This window comes from Humulus lupulus, chromosome 6 (assembly GCF_963169125.1).
Source record: "Humulus lupulus chromosome 6, drHumLupu1.1, whole genome shotgun sequence".
NCBI classification, from domain to species: Eukaryota; Viridiplantae; Streptophyta; class Magnoliopsida; order Rosales; family Cannabaceae; genus Humulus; species Humulus lupulus.
The window spans coordinates 90,387,012-90,405,839 of record NC_084798.1 but is presented as its reverse complement, the minus strand read 5'-3'; the positions used below and the strand labels follow the sequence as shown (position 1 = coordinate 90,405,839).

The window sequence follows — 18,828 nt, the reverse complement described above, 5'->3', positions numbered from 1 at the left end:
GAAGATGTTTGATTTGCGAGAAAAAACGTGAAATTCATGGAAGAGAACAGAGCAAGTCAGGGAAGCAGATGTGGAAAGCAGAGAAACCAGCGTGAGTACAACTTTTGTACGTTGAAAAATTTATAAGAAACCATGAGAGATAAATGGCAGAAGGAATAGTCAGAGAAGAAACTATGCAAAGTGAAGGATGGAGTGGCGAAGGATGTTGGTATCAATTGGGAAGAGCATAGATATGAGAAGGAGGTGTAGTCATGGCTAATGCTGAGACAAAGATTAGGAAAACAGGGTAACCGCCACAGAGCACAATAGACGGGCGGACGCTCCAAAAAATTCTATGATTTTGGCAAGTATTGCCATTTTTTTAAAAATAATTCTTATATAGTAATTTGTATGTTAAGCTCTGATTTGATAAATAAAACTTATGAGTATGACCAAACTACCGTAAATTATATAATTAAGTAATTAAATTTGAATTTAGAACTCATATAATTGAAACCAGTTTAATTAAATTGGTAAAATTTTATTAACTAAATTTGAGTTGAAGGTATCAAATATGCATAATTTCAAAATACAGGTACTAAATATGTACGATTTCAAAATACAGGATATCAAATGAATATTATTGTAAACATAGAGTACCAAAAGTATAAAATAAAATATAAATATTAAAATTATTTTTTATATATATTTATAAATATGAAAGTGAAATATATTATAATTTACTAATTTTTTATGAGGTTGTTTTTTTATTAATTTAAATATTATTTGTCCTTATTTTGTGTCTAAGGGAATAAAACTTAAATTTTCAATTGATTTTTTTTAACATGGAGATTGTATGATTTTTTCTTTTATTATTGTTTTAACAAAGTATGAGTGTTGAAAGATTTTGTGTTGTTTTGTTTTATTTTATTTTATTTTTTTTAATAAAAGGATAATTTTGTATCAAACTAAAATTAGAAAGGGGTGTGAATTTTTTATAAAAATAAAATATAAGGAGTGTAATTAAGAAAGAGTGCGGATAGAAGAAAAAAAAATGAGTGTATACTTACATATAGAGCTGTAAATGTGGGCGACCCAACCCACATTTTTCGTGCTTCCGAATAATTCAGGCCGGGTGGGGCCGGATCCATATTTCAATTCGTGCCGGGCCGGGCCGGCCCATATTTGAAAGAGTAAGCCCAGCACGACTCATGAGCCCGGCCCACTTTCCTTATTTTGGCCCATTTTATTATTGTCAAAAAATGTGAGGATGGAGAATTGAACCCTTCACCTCCTCTTTAACAATCAATGAACTCACCACCAATCCAAAAATATTACTTTATTAAAATTATAGTTTTAGATATTTTTATATACTTTTTAACAATATTTTGCACAAAATTATATCAAAGATAATTATTAGAATTTGAATACCTAATAATAAATACTAAAAATTTTAACTCACAAATCTTAAAATAAATTAATATAATTATAAAAATATAAAATTGAGAAAAATAATAGATTTTTATTATAATTATAATTTATAGATAATTGACAAATAAAAATTTATTATCATTATTAATGTCAAAATATTTGGTTTTTTATCATGTCGTGCTTTCGAGCTAGTTTGTTCGTGCTTTCGTGTCGTGCCTTCGGGCTTGTCGTGCCGTGCTCAGGCTCATGTCATGCCGTGTCGTGTCGTGCCAATTTTCAATTCGTGTCGTGCATGGCCCAAGCCCATATTTTTTCATGCCATGTCTGCTCGTGCCTCCCGGGCTAGTACCGGTTTCGTGCCGTGTTAAAAAGTCTGGCTCGTATTTACAGCTCTACTTATATATTTATTGGAAGCATAAATATAACTTCCTAAAGAAAAATAATAATTTCATTGTAAACATTTATTAAAAACGGTTGCTTGCTTCTATCATTTTCTTTTCCAGTGCTTCTGAAATGCATAGCAGTTATAGGTTGATTCCTTCAAAGAGCAAAATCTAAAATTACCTAATTTTCTCAACGTCATTAATTATTATTATTATGTACCTCTTTATATATATCTTTCTCTATCATTGTATTAATAAAGGTTCAAATCATCCATTTAATCTTATAACTTATTCTAGACCTTTCTTTATCTCTATATAGACTTTTTTGGACACGATTACGTGCAGTCACAGTACTCCGGTAGATCATCTAAATTGCCTGCTCTCACTCAAAATGTCACACTTCTTAACACTAACTCCTCCTCGACCGTTACAGACACTATATATATTTATACAGATCCATATATAAAAGGTACCCTTTTCAGAATTCTACTTTTTTTCATTGGACTTTTCTAAATTTTAGGATCGAACAAGCCCAGAGAAAAATGACTACAGCTCAACCGTAGAGAAAAATGACAAAAGAAAGGACAGTGAAAAAAGGAGAAGTTTCTCAAAACAAGAAACATATATTATTTATCATTTTCTTTTTCTTTTTAATATTTAAAGATGTTAATGAAGATTTGTAGACTGATTAAGCCAAGTTTATGTTAGTCTATCAGGGATATACTTGAAAGGGTGAGCCAACCACTAACCAGCCTGACTGAACTTTTAATCCATTTTTACTCTCAAAGAGAAGGACAAATGAAAAACCATTATTGTTCTTGAGAAATTTAATTCCCAACCAACTTTATCAACCTCTATTTATATCAAATCCTTCTTGCCAGCTCAACCAACCAAAACCACCAACCGTTTGGTTTAAACAATAGAATTTAGCACTAAAAAAAAAAAGAAAAGCAATGATGGCAGAGAAGGCAATTAAGTGGTTCTTCTTAATACATATTTTACTCCAAATTCTTAAGATACATGCAAAAGTTCCAGCTATTATTGTGTTTGGAGACTCTTCTGTTGATTCAGGTAACAATAACGCGATTTCGACCATCTTAAAGAGCAATTTCGAGCCATATGGCAGGGACTTCTTTGGTGGCAAGGCTACAGGAAGGTTTTCTAATGGCAGGATTCCAACAGACTTCATCTCTGAGGCTTTTGGGATCAAACTAATTATACCTGCTTACTTGGATCCAAGTTATAGCATTGAGGATTTTGCTACTGGGGTCTGCTTTGCTTCAGCTGGTACTGGTTATGACAATGCCACTTCAAATGTCCTAGTGAGTAAAATTATAACTTAATAACCATTAGTATTACATATTGTGTATAATGAAATATTATTATAAATGATTATTTTTGTTGCTGATTTTCATTGTAACTTGCAGTCTGTGATACCCTTTTGGAAGGAGTTGGAGTACTATAAGCAATACCAGAAAGACCTGAGAAGCTATCTAGGCAAGGAGAAAGCTAATGAGGTTATAAGAGATGCACTTTACTTGCTAAGCATAGGGACTAATGATTTTTTAGAGAATTACTTCTTAATCCCAAATGGAAGATCCTCTCAATTTTCCATTGAAGAGTACCAAGAGTTTCTAGTTGGGATTGCTAGAGATTTTGTCACAAAGCTTTATATCCTTGGAGCTAGGAAGATATCTATTGGTGGGCTCCCTCCAATGGGTTGTTTACCATTGGAGAGAGCTACAAATATCTTGTCTGGTGGTGAATGTATAGAAAAGTATAATGATGTAGCTATACAATTTAATCAGAAGTTAATTGGTATGGTTGAAGAGCTCAATATGAAGCTTGTTGGAAGTTCTCTGGTGTATTCAGATCCATATGGTCTTCTCTATGACATGATTCAGAATCCATCTACTTATGGTTAGTCCTTTTAATACTTACAAATAAAATTGGCGATAATGTTTCAAACTCTACCCCATAAAAATAACAGTGTTTTTGTTGAGAAATGTTTAATTTTTCTTTACAAGAAAAATGATTATTTTCTAGTTAGCTGTGAATTTAGCTGATATAGTGTGCAATTTTGCAGGATTTGAAGATGTAGCAGTAGCATGTTGTGGCACAGGATTATTTGAAATGGGATATTTGTGTGATATGATGAACCACTTTACATGTTTAGATGCAAATAAATATGTATTTTGGGATTCTTTCCACCCAACAGAGAAAACCAATGGTATTATAGCTGACCATGCTGTGAAAGGCTCTCTGGCGCAGTTTCTGTTTTAGTTACTAACGAGAAGCATGATAGTCTAGTCAATGTAATTTTATTATAGAAGAATGTAGAAGTACTGTTTTTTTTTCTGGTAACTATTCCTTTTTCTTACCCATAAATATTAAAATCAACAATTTATTCAGTGCACTTTCTGAAAAGAATCGGGTAATCACCACACAGTTTCATCCTGCAAAACAAGTTCTAATATATTCTTTTGTGTCTCCATATGTCGCAATATATTTCGGTAGAAAAAAAATTAAACCTTCTGTATGCATCAGGTGGGTACATACATTTTCCACAAGAAAATTTGTTGAACAGGAATTTGCATATATATCTCTTCTATGTAATAAGTTTGTAGATTACTGGAATTTTTAATTTTAATGGTTTTTATTTTTTTTAATATTAACTTTAACGGAATATTCTTATATTCAATGGTAGTTGGTAAATACTTAGACTTAAATAAAATAAAAAATTAAAATATGATATTTTTGAGATATTTTACAATGATAATTATTTAAAAATAAAATAAAATAATAAATTAAAATATGATATTTTTGAGATATTTTACAATAATAATATTTAAAAATAATAAAATCATACGTTTTATAACTTAAATAAAATTCAATTAAACTTAAAATCACTTATTAGAATAATATCATATTAAATATATAATATAATCTACTATGAATTAACAACAAATTGTTTTTAAAAAAAAATAGGAAGAAACTTAAATGTAAAATCCAGGTATAATATTTAATATTACATTAAACATATAATATATAATCTTTGTCACTCCCAAATTTAAAAACTAGAACAAACATAAACAAAAATAAAAAATTATTTAATTAAAATAAGATATTTATTTGAAATTTATATGACATTAATATAAATTTAATATAAATAATTAATAAATTTTATAAATAAAACTAAGCAAACGTATGTTGTTTGTATCTAGTATATATATATATATATATATACTAGATACAAGCAACTTACAATATTTACGTTTATTTAGTTTTATTTATAAAATTTATTAAATTTATATTAATGTCATATAAATTTTGAAATAAATATCTTATTTCAATTAAATAATTTATTTATTTTTATTTAAGTTTATGTTTGTTCTAATTTTTGAATTTGGAAGTGACAACAAAAGATTATATATTATATATTTAATGTAATATTAAATATTATACGTGTATTTTAAATTTAAGTTTCTTGCTAGTTTTTTTAAATAAAAATGTGTTACTAATTCACAATAGATTATATTATATATTTAATACCATATTATTCTAATAAGTGAGTTTAAATTTAATTAAATTTTATTTAAGTTATAAAACGTATGATTTTATTATTTTTAAATAATTATCATTGTAAAATATCTTTAAAATATCATATTTTAATTTGCTTAATTATTTATTATTTTAAAATAATTATCATTGTAAAATATCTAAAAAATATCTTATTTTAATTTGTTTAATTATTTATTATTTTTAAATAATTATCATTGTAAAATATCTCAAAAATATCTTATTTTAATTATTTATTTTATTTTATTTAAGTTTAAGTGTTTATAAACTACCATTAAATATAATAATATTATGTTAAATATAAGAATATTCCGTTAAAGTTAACATTAAAAAAAGTAAAAACCGTTAAAACCAAGTATTTCCGTTATCTACACACTTATTATATAAAAGAGATATAAATATATATATATATATCTTATATATAATAATTGTGTAGATAAATAAAATTCTTGGTTTTAACAATATTTTATTTTTTTCATTAACTTTAACAAAATATTCTTATATTTAATGGTAGATTGTAAACATGATTTAAACTTAAACTAAATTAAATAAATAAATAATTAAACAAATTAAAATAAGATACTTTACTATGACAATTATTTAAAAATAATAAAACCGTACGTTTTATAACCTAAATTTTTTTATAAACTTAGAGAAAAACATAATTAAATACCCATGCGTATATTTATATATAATTATATAAAACTATACATTTATTTATAATTAAACACCCATACGTTTAATAGTGTGTTTTTATTTATTTATTAAAATTTAATTAAGCATCTCTTCTATATTAAAAGTGTGTGTTTAACAGAAATATTTGGCTTTAATAGTTTGTTTATAAATTCTGTGAAGTTACCATTATAATTTATAAAAAAAACGAAAAAAAATAAAATAAACCTATATGATATAATTATGGTTTTTTTACACTATTATCATTAGTATATTTCTTTAAAATAACGAAAATCTAAAATTAAACACATGTGATAAGAGATTTTTTTTAAAAGAAGTCTTTAATTTATTAAATGAAAAAAATATTCTATTTTGAAATGAGAATTTAAATTAAAATCATTCGTATATCAGATTTTTTATGAGCATCCCAACAAAACTTAATTTAAAATGAGAATCTATTAGATTTTTCAAATAAAAGAAGAATTTAAATTTTCTTAATTTTTTTTTTATAATATCACATTGATTATAATTCTAAAACTTTAAGCACTGCTTCTTTGAAAACATTCTCTCCCTTCAGCATCACCTGTGGAAGCAATATTGTAGACCTAGAGTTCAAAAAGAAAACATTGACAAGGTAAGTCATTAAACCAAAAATATAGTGAAATCAATTTCTTTAAAATCACATCAATTCTATGAATTATGCCTAATTAATTTTATTTTATCTCAGATCAAATGGCGAGTTTACAAATAGTCCAGCAAGTGGTTTAAAGTAAACAATTTAAGAAAATATTATCAAGGTAAGTCATTATTATAATTTTAAGGAAATATTTAGAAGGTCAATCTAAAACATATTTTAATGTTTTTTTTTCTTTCTCAAATCAGGTGTGTGTAGAAACAATGTTATTATTTGCAAATTCTAAGGAAACACAAGGTACTATTCTTTCATTTTAAGAATTATTCTGAAAACTATAAATTGATTTTCTAATTTTGTTCTATCTTATAAATTTTGCTCTATTTCTCTCTGTAAGTGTTATTTTTGTCATGCATTGTTTTTCATGTTTAAATATTGTTTCCATGTTATAACACTGAAAGCCCAGTAACACGTGATTTCTATTTTCAGCACATGTCTTGCTTAGCTGGTTTTCTATTTTTTGCCCTAGCATATATATTCGTTTGTTTCGTTTTTCCCTGACCTTTTTGTGCAGCCAAAAAGTGTCTTCTCCAAGAAACACACTCTGTAAAAGGTCTGAAACTCTTGATGCTTCATTGTTCATTGCCTATGGCGTTTTGGTGATTCCTCACCATTTATCTCAAGATTTTTGGTGTAAACCTTGAAGGGATTTCAAGACAAGTCTCAAAAGGAGCTTGAGCAATAGCTGGAGGGAGTCCAGCCACGTTCAAAACCAGTGGGAGGTTGGTTGCTTGAAGACTTTCACAAAATATGGACTTGTTTGTTGATTATAAATCAAATTAGAAGGGAGTTTTAATTTGAGTTTTTTTGTTGTTTGTAATTGTAATAACTCTGATTATTTTAGTGAATTTGCTTCACCTGTGGACAAGGTCCCATGGAGTAGGTTGTGAGAAATCATGGCGAAACCATGTAAAAATGATTGTGTCATTTTTATCTTTTCTTGCACTTGATTATGATTCAAATCTGATTTTAATTTGATAAATTGATTGTGAAATTGATTGAGTAGTTGAGTAGCAGTAGTTAACTAACTTTCATTTGGTACCAGAGCTTGTGTATTGATCCTTGCTTGTCTTTAGTTAGTTTATTTGCTTCTACTCTAGTTATCGTGTGAGTTGGTTCCTTAGGAGCTATGTGAGTGTGTTATTTTTGCTGCTGTGTTCTGCATTTTCTTGGCCCTTTTTTTTTGCTGTTGTGTTTGTTTTGATGGATTTCTTCAAAGAAGGCGGGTCTACTACTAGACGCCCCATGCTTGATGGAACCAACTATGCTTGTTGGAAAGCTCGAATGAGAGCTTTCCTCAAAGCTATGGATGAGCATGTTTGGAGTGTCGTGGTTGACGGCTGGACTCCACCTACCATCAAGGATGGTGAGGACACTAAACAAAAGCCCGTGTCAGAATGGACTACGGCTAAGATTGAAAAGGCTAATTGGAACCCTAAAGGAGTTCATGCTATATTTAATGCAGTTTCTGTGAGTCAAATGAAGGCTATAACAAATTGTGAAATAGCCAAGGATGCATGGGATAAGCTGCAAACTAAAAATGAAGGAACAAAAAATGTCAAAAAATCTAGATTGAGATTTCTCACTACTGAATTTGAAAATTTAACTATGAGAGATGATGAGTCTATCACTGAATTTTATGCTAGATTATGTGATATTACTAATGAATCTTTTGCTCTAGGTGAAACTTATTCGAACTCCAAGCTTGTAAGAAAGGTGCTCGGATGTAACGCCTCAATTTGCTAATAAGGTTTAGGATCTGGATTAGTGTGCTTGGAGGGCAATGCGTGAACTAACATGATAATATATGAATTTGAATGAGTATATGATTAGAATGCATGTTTAGGTAGTATAAATATGCATGTGGACCCCGTTTGCATGATAGGGGTAAATTGGTAATTTTAGCCCGCTGAGGGCATAAATGTGATAATTGTATTATGTGATTTGTACCACGTGAGTGTGGTAATATTAATGTGATGCACGTGCCGAGACGGTCCTAGGGAGCTAGTTAACTTAAAAGTCACAACGAGATTTTATACCCGGCTCGGGAGGAGCCTAGGGGTACTTTGGGAATTTCGTAAGTTGAGTTAAGAATTAGTGGTTAATGGCTATTGGTGATTGAGTAACCTGAGTAACCATTAGTAACTGCTGGGAGTAACCAGTTGTGATGGGAAAATGGTAGAATTGTAAGAAAGGAGAAATGACAAAAGTGCCCTTGAGGTTTAGTTAGGAAAGGATATTTATGGAAGGGTAGAGTGATCTTTTGGCAGGGATTTAGATTACTTCAGCTAAGGGAAAGATCATTTACGTTATTTCACTTGGGCAATTCAGTTTTAGCTGAAAGAAGAGGAGAATTAAGGGCAAAAAGGAAGAAAGGGAGGGAGTTGGGAATTCTGAGATTTAGGAGAGGAATTAAGGTGGTTTGAAGTAATTGAAGCCAAACAAGAATCAAGATTTGTTATGAGGTAAGAATTGTCCCTGATTTACTGAGTTTTAAGCTTGATTTTAGAAAGTAAGAATGGAAATTGAAGGATAGTTATGGCTGGTTTTTATGAGTATTCTGCTTGATAATCAAGAGGAGTTGTTCTAAAGCTGGGATTGGAGGAAGCTCAAGCTGAGTTATTGATTGAGGTAAGATTTTTTATCACCTTTGAATTTTCGTTTCTGGTGTGGTTTGAGAATATTGAAGCATGGGTTAAGTTTTTCAAGTCTTGGTTTGAGTTTCTGAAATTTGAAACCAAAGGGTGGATTTTGAGTGTGATTGTGTAAATGAGTTTGCTTTTTTATGTTTATAGGTTGTTAAAGGGTTCATTTGGGGTTTTAAATTGGTTTTGGGGTTTAGGTATGTGATTGGGTTGAGTTGGAGGTGTTTTGGCTCGGGAAAAACGCAGAGGAAAACCCATATTTCTGGGTTCGCGAAGGGGCGCCGCGGCCCTGTTCTATGGCGCCGCGGCACGAGGTTGCTTTAGGCTGGGGTATACTCTCTGACTTGCTGGGCGTCGCGGCCCTCAAGGGCAACGCCGCGACACTAGGCTATTCTCAGAACAAGGAATTTTGCATTTTTAGGGCTTTTGCCCGGGGGCTCAGGGGATGGTTCCAATACAATGTTTTAGGGAATTAGAGGTCCCGAGAGTACGGGATTGGTCCCGGGAAGTGGTTTTGGGATTGGTTAGTATTAAAAGTGTTTTATATGTGTTGTGACTAGGATTTTGGAGAGGCTCGTGATAGAGGATCGTGCTTGTGACCTTGGTGCATCGGAAAGCTCGGGATACAGGTAAGAAAACTGTAGCACCCGTAGAGCAAGGCACAGGCCCATAATATTGTTGCAGGGCGTGGCCCTAAGTTGTGTTGTTGTTAGGATGTAGTCTTGAGTGAGTTATTATATGTTTGTATGCTGTTTAAGTATGCTATATGTGGTTATAGTAGAATGAACGGTAGAGGAACCGGGAACGACAAGGTGCCGAGAACGGCGAAGGCTGAGAACGGCAGTGGGGCCGGGAATATCACTTAGCACATGGAATGCTTATGGTTAGGGTGAGACCCCAATGGATACATGGGATATCCTTACGGTGAGGACCGAGATCCCGGGCTTTGGTAACGCTTCCGGGACGGCATGGCCGTACCTATTTAGTCTGATGGACTATCTGTGTTTGTCTGTGGATTGTCTAATGTGTTGATTATATAATATGCATATGTTATGTGTTGTCTGAGTTTTCTTGCTGGGCTTCGGCTCACGGGTGCTCTGTGTTGCAGGTAAAGGCAAAGAGAAAGTCAACCAACCAACCATGAGTACGGAGAGCGTGGGGGCGGCGCGTACATGTTTGGCCTGCCCGACTGCTTTGGTTGGGGACATTTTGAGAAATGGCTGTATTAAACTATGTTTTGATAATTAATCATCTGTAAACCTATTTTGAATTGTAAATATTTTACAAACCTCATTTTGGGATCCCTAATGTTAAACTCTTGAACTTTTAATGAAATAGAGTACTTTTAAAGATTACAGCCTTCACTTTTTGTTTAATCACACTTTTGTTCTAAAAACCTCGTTTAGCGAGTTAATTGCACATTTTAAACCCACTTGGTAACGGCTCTAAGGTGGTAGGGCGTTACATCGGAGCTCTCCCTAGAAAGTTCAAGTCAAAAGTTACTTCCATTAAGGAATGCCATGATGTTGATACCCTTGATTTGGATGAGCAGGTTGGATCTCTGCAGAACTATGAACTCACTATGAAAAGGTGGTCCAAAGAAAAGAAAGAAAAAAGGGTTTCTAGTGGAGTTGCTTTATCTCACAAAGTTGCCGAAAATATTTTTGTGGGAGATTCTCTTGAGAATTTAGATAAGGAGAAGGTTGCTCTACTCACAAAAAATTATGCTAAGTTGTTTAGGAACAATATGAAAAAATGCAGCAATGATTTCAAAGGAAAAAACTCAAGAAAACCACCTAATTTTCCTTGAAAGACTACTCATATGGGAGAAAAGAGAAATCCAAAGGGTATTCAATGTCGTGAGTGTGAAGGATTCGGGCATATACAGGCTGAGTGTGCAAACACTTTGAAGAAAAAGGGGAGAGCTCTGGCAGCAACCTGGAGTGACAGTGAAGAGGATCAAAAAGCTACAGAAGAGGATAGTTTAGATTTGGAAGAAAACTTTGTTGCTTTCATTGTTAAGACATCAGAAACACCATGTTCAGACACTGACTCAGATGGAGTGTCTAGCGATGAGGATGACTTGGACCAGCAAACTGCCTATGAACAAATGTATAATCAATGGGTTAGCGTGATAAAGAAAGCTAAAAGTCTTGAGATTAAAGTGGGAGAACTCGAAGAAGAAAGGAGAAACTTGTTAGGAAAAGTTGATTTTCTTACTTTGGGCATTGAAGAGAAGAGGGTTGCTCTAGAAGAAATGCAAGAAAAGCTGGACTATGCTAATAAAACCATTGAGACATACACTGTTGGTCAAGATTTATTTGACAACATGATGGGAATTGGTCAGTTTGCTAGAGAGAAACATGGAGTTGGTTTCAATCAACCATTGGCTATCAAAAAGAAAGATCTCCCAAGTTCATATCAAAAAGTGCCTCCCATTAGCCCTTCATTTCTTGCTACTTCTAAAAATTCTCCAGCCACAGCAAAATTTATTCCTATATGCCATTTCTGTGAAAAAAAGGTTCATATTCGTCCAAGATGTTACAAGTTGAATTTCTACTTGTCTCGTCTTATAAACATCTCTAAAGATAAGGTTCAAGTCTCTCTTCTTGGAAGAAAACAGTGGAGACCAAAAAAATGCTCATACTAAGGCTCTTGTGGTTCATACTTCTCTACTGGCTTGTAACAGTGACCAGTGGTACTTTGACAGTGAGTGTTCTCGCCACATGACCGGAAACAAGCATCTTCTCACTAATCTTTTGTCTTATGTTGAGGGATATGTCATCTTTGGTGATGGGAGCAAAGGTCGAATCATGGGAAGAGGGAAGTTGCATCTACATGGTTTACCTCCTCTGGAAAATGTACTCTATGTTGAAGGTTTGAAGGCTAACTTGATAAGTGTTAGTCAAATTTGTGACGAAGGGTGCACGGTTCTTTTCTCCAAGACTGACTGTATTGTTGTTTCAACATCTGGAATCCATGTATTAATAGGGATTAGATCTAATGACAATTGTTATCTCTTGAGCACCAACTTAGTGTGCAATGCGGCAAAGACGGATGAAACTGAACTGTGGCACTACAAGTTAGGTCATCTGAATTATAGAGATCTCAGTAAACTTGTGAAATTAAAAGCGGTTAAAGGTGTTCCAAACTTGGATCCTTTGAAAGACAAAGTGTGTGGTCCTTGTCAACTTGGTAAACAAGTCAAAAGTAGTCATCCTCCCTTGAAATTTCTGGTTACTTCCCAAGCTTTAGAGTTGCTTCATGTTGATTTGATGGGTCCTATGCAAACAGAAAGTCTGAGTGGCAAAAGATATGTTATGGTATGCATGGATGATTACACTAGATTCTCTTGGGTTAGATTTCTTAGAGAAAAATATGACTCTTTTGAAAATTTCAAGGGGTTGTGCCTCTCTTTGCAAGCTGACAAGGGTGAAAAGGTTAAGAAAGTGATTTGTCTTAAAAGTGACCATGGCAAGGAATTTGAGAACAACATCTTTGCTGATTTTTGCAACCAAAAAGGGATAACTCATGAGTTCTCAGTGCCGAAAACTCCTCAGCAGAATGGGGTTGTGGAGAGGAAAAATTGGACTCTTCAAGAGATGGCTCGGGTTATGTTAAATGCCAAGAAATTATCCAAGAGACTTTGGGCTGAAGCAGTGAATACTGCTTGCTACATTAGCAATAGAGTGCATCTTCGTCCTGGTACTAAACAAACCTCTTATGAGTTGTGGAAAGGCAGAACGCCAAATTTGCCTTATCTTCATGTGTTTGGTTGCAAGTGCTTCATTCTCAATGATAGAGAAAATCTTGGTAAGTTTGATGCCAAGAGTGATGAAGGAGTGTTTTTTGGGTACTCTACAAACAATCGTGCCTACAGAATATACAACATGAGAACCCAAGCTGTCATGTAATCCATCAATGTTGTGTTTAGTGACTTAGAAGACTTTGCTAGTTACTTAGAAGAAGAAGAAATCCACACTATTGTTGACACATCCATTCTGCCTGTTGCATCACGAACTACAAATGAACCAAGTGGATCTAAAATTGAGGAGATTGATGCTACCACTGAAACTTCTAAGGCTTCCGATGTGTCTTCCATTCCAGAAAAGATTGCTTCCTCTGATTTAAAAATTCATCAGAAGAAGGGACCACCCACATGGATACCCAAACTTCATCCTCTATCCTCCATTATAGGCAATCCAAATGAGGTGATGGTGACTAGAAAGAAACTAGCAAACGAAATTGCTAATGCTTGTTATCTTTCTTCAGTGGAGCCTAAATCAGTCAAGGACGCCCTTAAAGATGAGAACTGGATATCTGCCATGCAAGATGAACTTCATCAATTTGAGAGAAATGAAGTATGGACTCTTGTTCCTCGTCCTTTGGGTGCGAACATCATTGGCACTAAGTGGATATTCAGAAATAAGATTGATGAAGTGGGAAATGTGGTGCGCAACAAGGCCAGATTAGTCGCTCAAGGGTATACTCAGATTGAGGGAGTAGACTTTGAGGAAACATTTACTTCGGTGGCTAGATTGGAATCCATAAGACTCTTGTTGGTTGTGGCATGTTACATGAAGTTCAAGTTGTATCAAATGGATGTCAAGAGTGCTTTCTTGAATGGCATCCTTGTGGAAGAGGCGTATGTGTCGCAACCTCCTGGATTTGAGGATCCTCATCATGGTGATTATGTCTACAAACTGAACAAGGCATTGTATGGGCTTAAGCAAGCCCCTCGGGCATGGTATGATCATCTTACATCTTACTTGCTTGATAATGGGTATACTAGAGGTAATGCTGATCAAACTTTGTTTATTAAACCTCTAAATCCCGGTATTGTTTGTGCCCAAATCTATGTAGATGACATAGTTTTTGGATCTACATGTGAGGCACACACTCACTCCTTTGTTCAACTAATGACAAAGGAATTTGAAATGAGCATGGTTGGTGAACTAAATTACTTTCTTGGTTTACAAATCAAACAACTAGAAAATGGCATTTTCTTGTCTCAATCTAAATATGCCAAAAATATGCTCAAAAAGTTTGGTTTAGAAAATGCAAAACATGCTCGCACACCTATGGGCACCACTGCCAAATTAATCAGAGATGAAACAGGTAAAAAGGTTGATGCAACACTGTATAGAAGTATGATAGGCAGTTTACTCTACATTACTGCTAGTCGTCCTGATATTTGTTTCAGTGTTGGGGTTTGTGCTAGATATCAATCTGCCCCCACTGAACTGCATCTTACTGCTGTAAAAATAATTCTAAAATATCTACCTGGTACCACTAACTTTGGTCTTTAGTACTCATGTGATACTAATCTTTCTTTGGTTGGATTTAGTGACTCAGATTGGGCAGGTAACCTTGATGATCGGAAAAGCACTTCAGGTGGCTGTTTTTATGTGGGAACAACCTGGTCTCTTGGCACAGCAAAAAGCAAAACTCCATCTCGCTTTCCACTACTGAAGCGGAGTACATAGTGGCAGGAAGTTGTTGCACTCAACTTCTTTGGATGAAACAAATGTTGTGTGATTATGGCCTCTGTCTTGACACCCTGACCATCTATTGCGACAATACCAGTGCCATCAATCTCTCCAAAAACCCTGTCCAACATTCTTGTACCAAGCACATTGATATCTGCCACCACTTTCTTCGTGAGTTAGTTGAGTCTAAACTTATTGTCTTATCTCATGTTGCATCTGAAAGTCAACTTGCTGATTTGTTTACAAAGGCTTTGAGTTCCCAAACTTTTGTTCACTTGAGAAAGTCAATAGGAGTTTGTATGTTTGAGTGATCACATGTGGCATTTGAAAATAATCAATATAGGTTGAGATTTCATCTTCTAACTTGACTATCTGCATGTGTGAGTCTTTCTTAAACTTGCCTTTCACAGTCATATGCCTTGAAGTGATGTAGGCTTGCTTATGCTCAGTAGTAGTCTTACTTGATGCTTGTCTTCTCAATCTTGGTTATTACATTGAATTGTCTCCCCTATTAGAGATGCCTTATGTTTTAGTGTGAAAGCTACCATTGGGTCACTTTGCCCTATGTAGTTTGCTCCTTCACTTAGGACCGTGTGCCCGTGGAGAGGGCTACCTACGTGCTTGACTCTCTAATTGGTAATTGTTGATGGGATTTAAAAAAAAAACAAATACAAAAAAACAACAAAGAAAAGGAAAATATACAAACATTAATAATCATTTTGAGGGAGAGTTTGCCTAATACTTCTATAGCAGGCAGCTCATGAGGACACTTCACACACAAATGGAGATTGACATTGTGTCTTGCTAAGACTCACTTTTGCATCTGTTAGGTTTATGTTACAACATGCTATATGTCTATGTCAACAATGTGTAAAAAGTCTTTCATTTTGTTTTGTGTCTTTTCAGTTGATGTTTATCTCTGTTTATATTGTGTTTAGTTTCGTGCTATTTGTTCTCTCTTAAATATTTCAACTTCTGTATGTTCTCTAGTGTCCAAGCAGTTTTATTTTTTATCTATATATAATATTAAAAAAAAAAATCAAAAAGTAAAAAAAAATGATAATAATTTATAACAAAAAAAAAATAGACAAAATAAAAAATTTGAATATAAAATCAATTTTTCTTTCCCTTTACCCAAGCCCGTACCCTTCCCCTTCCATTAAAGGATCCTATGGCTGCCTCTTCTTTGGGTGTTAAACCATCCTCATGGAAGTATCGCTTGTGTTGACTGGATTCATTCTCTCAGCACTGAGTTTCGTTCCTTCAAATCTGAGTTCCGATTGGCCCAAGCTCATAATCAATCATTTCAATCTGTAGTTCTTAGTCACCTTGGTCTACCTCCTCTCTCAGTTTCGTCCTCCGCTATTGATGACTCTTTTGAGGAAGCACCACCATCTCAGGGGGAGCAAGTCCCTAGTACTACTGCCACTGGTTCCCGCCCTGTTGTCACCCAGTCCGTGCCTCCTGCTGTTGCCCCTCAGGGGGAGTTTGTTGTGCCGCTAGGCACCCTCAAGCATCGCAAGAAGAAGAAGCCACCTTCTTCCTCCTAGTAGTTGTGGTTTAGCTTTGGCATGCCCTCTGAACATTGAGGGGGAGTTTCTTTAGATTCTCTTTTGTTATCTAACATTGTCTGTTGTCCTTTTAGCTGAGTTTGAACTATTTTTACTACTTGTTGCTTTTGAATTCTCTTTGTTGGTATCTGATTGTATTTTGAGCAGGTGGTTTTGTTATTGGTATCCTGATATGACAATTTATCTAAAGAAGTTAGTTGCTGTTATCAAATCTGTCTGCTGTCATTTCTTGTCAGCTTTGTGTGCTAAAAGTATAAATCAATTCACTGTTCATATGCATGCCAAAGGGGGAGTTTGTAAGTGTTATTTTTGTCATGCATTGTTTTTCATGTTTAAACATTGTTTCCATGTTATAACACTGAGAGCCCAGTAGCACGTAATTTATATTTTCAGCACATGTCTTGCTTAGCTGGTTTTCTATTTTTAGCACTAGCATATATATTCGTTTGTTTCGTTTTTCCCTGACCATTTTGTGCAGCCAAAAAGTGTCTTCTCCAAGAAACATACTCTGTAAAAGATTTGAAGCTCTTGATGCTTCATTGTTCATTGCCTATGGTGTTTTGGTGATTCCTCACCATTTATCTCAAGATTTTTGGTGTAAACCTTGAAGGGATTTCAAGACAAGTCTCAAGGGGAGCTTGAGTAATAGCTGGAGGGAGTCCAGCCACGTTCAAAGCCAGTGGGAGGCTGGTTGCTTGAAGACTTTCACAAAATAGAGAGTTGTTTGTTGATTATAAATCAAATTAGAAGGGAGTTTTAATTCGACTTTTTTTGTTGTTTGTAATTGTAATAACTCTGATTATTTTAGTGAATCTGCTTCACCTGTGGACAAGGTCCCATCGAGTAGGTCGTGAGAAATCATGGCTGAACCATATAAAAATGATTGTATCATTTTTATCTTTTCTTGCACTTGATTATGATTCAAATCTGATTTTAATTTGATAAATTGATTGTGAAATTAATTGAGTAGTTGAGTAGCAGTAATTAACTAACTTTCACTCCAAAACCAGAATCAAGTGTGGAAGGAACTTTGTGGACCTAGAGTTCAAAAAGAAAACATTAACAAAATAAGTCATTATTATAATTTTAAAGAAACATTTACAAAATCCATCTAAACATGTTTCACATGTTTTTTTTCTTTCTCAAATCACGTGTGTAGAAATAGTGTTATAATTTGCAAGGTCAATCTATATATGTTTTAATTGTTCTTTTTATCTCAAATTAGGTGGTGTTATAAACATTACAACAAATAATTCTAAGATTTGAAGGAAACACAATGTCAGCTTTCATTTAATATCCATCTACATTAGATATAATGTAATTTCAAATTATTATAAACTGCCAGCCATGTAATATTATAAATGATGAAAAAAGAATAAACCATCCCGTAAATTTGCATATCAATTGTTGGCCCTAAACAAAAAAATGAAAATAAATAAAAAAAAAGTACAAACCCAAAAGTCTACCAATCTGTATTTATGTGTTTCAGACGTGGGTTTTTATTGGTTTTAGTATAGATGACTGCCTTATATGTTTATATGTGTTTATTTTTTGGTATCAATAAAATCCTCATTATATATAGACTTTTTATTTAGTCGCACATAAGTCCATATTAGCCTCGTAATCTTAGAGTAGTGAAGTGCATGATGATAATAATACAAACCAATTATAATCATTTTAACATTATAAGTCTAAATACAAGTTTAATATAGTATAAAAAATTAACAATCATTCATTTGAAGTTACTCCAAACTATTTTTACATAAAAATCACTAATATATTGAAAGTGTTGCAAATAAATTAAAAACAAAAAAATGGATAATCAAAGTATCTACCGACCTAGAAAAAATAAAAAATGTAAAATACAAACGTTTCAATATTCTTTTCATTGAAACTACACAAGATAAGAAACATGATGCATCAACATCCTAAATTAGAAACAAAAATTAACCTCCTATAACTATAGACAATTTTTTATCATGAATTTCATCAAAAAATTTATAATGAGTTCATGACATACACTCTATTAAACATATTCTTTTAAAATATACTAAAAAAACAAACAACATACATTTTGCAAATACAACTAAGCAAACGTGCATTGTTCGTTGATTTTACTGTATACTAGATACAAATAAAGTACAATGCATGTTTACTTGTTTTTCTTAGTTTTATTTATAGAATTTATTAAATTTATATTAATGTCATATAAATTTCAAATGAATATTTTATTTTAATTAAATAATTTATTTATTTTTGTTTATGTTTATGATTGTTTTAGTTTTTTAATTTGAGAGTGACAACAAGAGATTATATATTATATATTATACATTTAATGTAATATTAAATATTATATGTGTATTTTAAATTTAAGTTTCTTGCTAGTTT

The 18,828-nt window shown here is 33.0% G+C and overlaps 1 protein-coding gene across 1 annotated transcript; it reads left to right on the top strand.

The window, feature by feature from the left end:
* Positions 1-2,512: 2,512 nt before the first annotated feature.
* Positions 2,513-4,223, top strand: LOC133784109 (GDSL esterase/lipase At4g26790-like). The gene is made up of 3 exons (XM_062223611.1): positions 2,513-3,115; positions 3,221-3,713; positions 3,880-4,223. Exons 1-3 carry the CDS (start codon positions 2,747-2,749, stop codon positions 4,074-4,076), a joined length of 1,059 nt encoding a protein of 352 aa, XP_062079595.1. The 5' UTR covers positions 2,513-2,746; the 3' UTR covers positions 4,077-4,223.
* The last annotated feature ends 14,605 nt before the right edge of the window (positions 4,224-18,828 follow it).

Coding starts and splice junctions, on each gene's coding strand:
- LOC133784109 (XM_062223611.1), top strand. CDS start 2,747: ATGATGGCAGAGAAGGCAATTAAGTGGTTCTTCTTAATACATATTTTA. Junction 3,116..3,220: donor ATGCCACTTCAAATGTCCTA/GTGAGTAAAATT, acceptor TGTAACTTGCAG/TCTGTGATACCCTTTTGGAA. Junction 3,714..3,879: donor TCAGAATCCATCTACTTATG/GTTAGTCCTTTT, acceptor GCAATTTTGCAG/GATTTGAAGATGTAGCAGTA.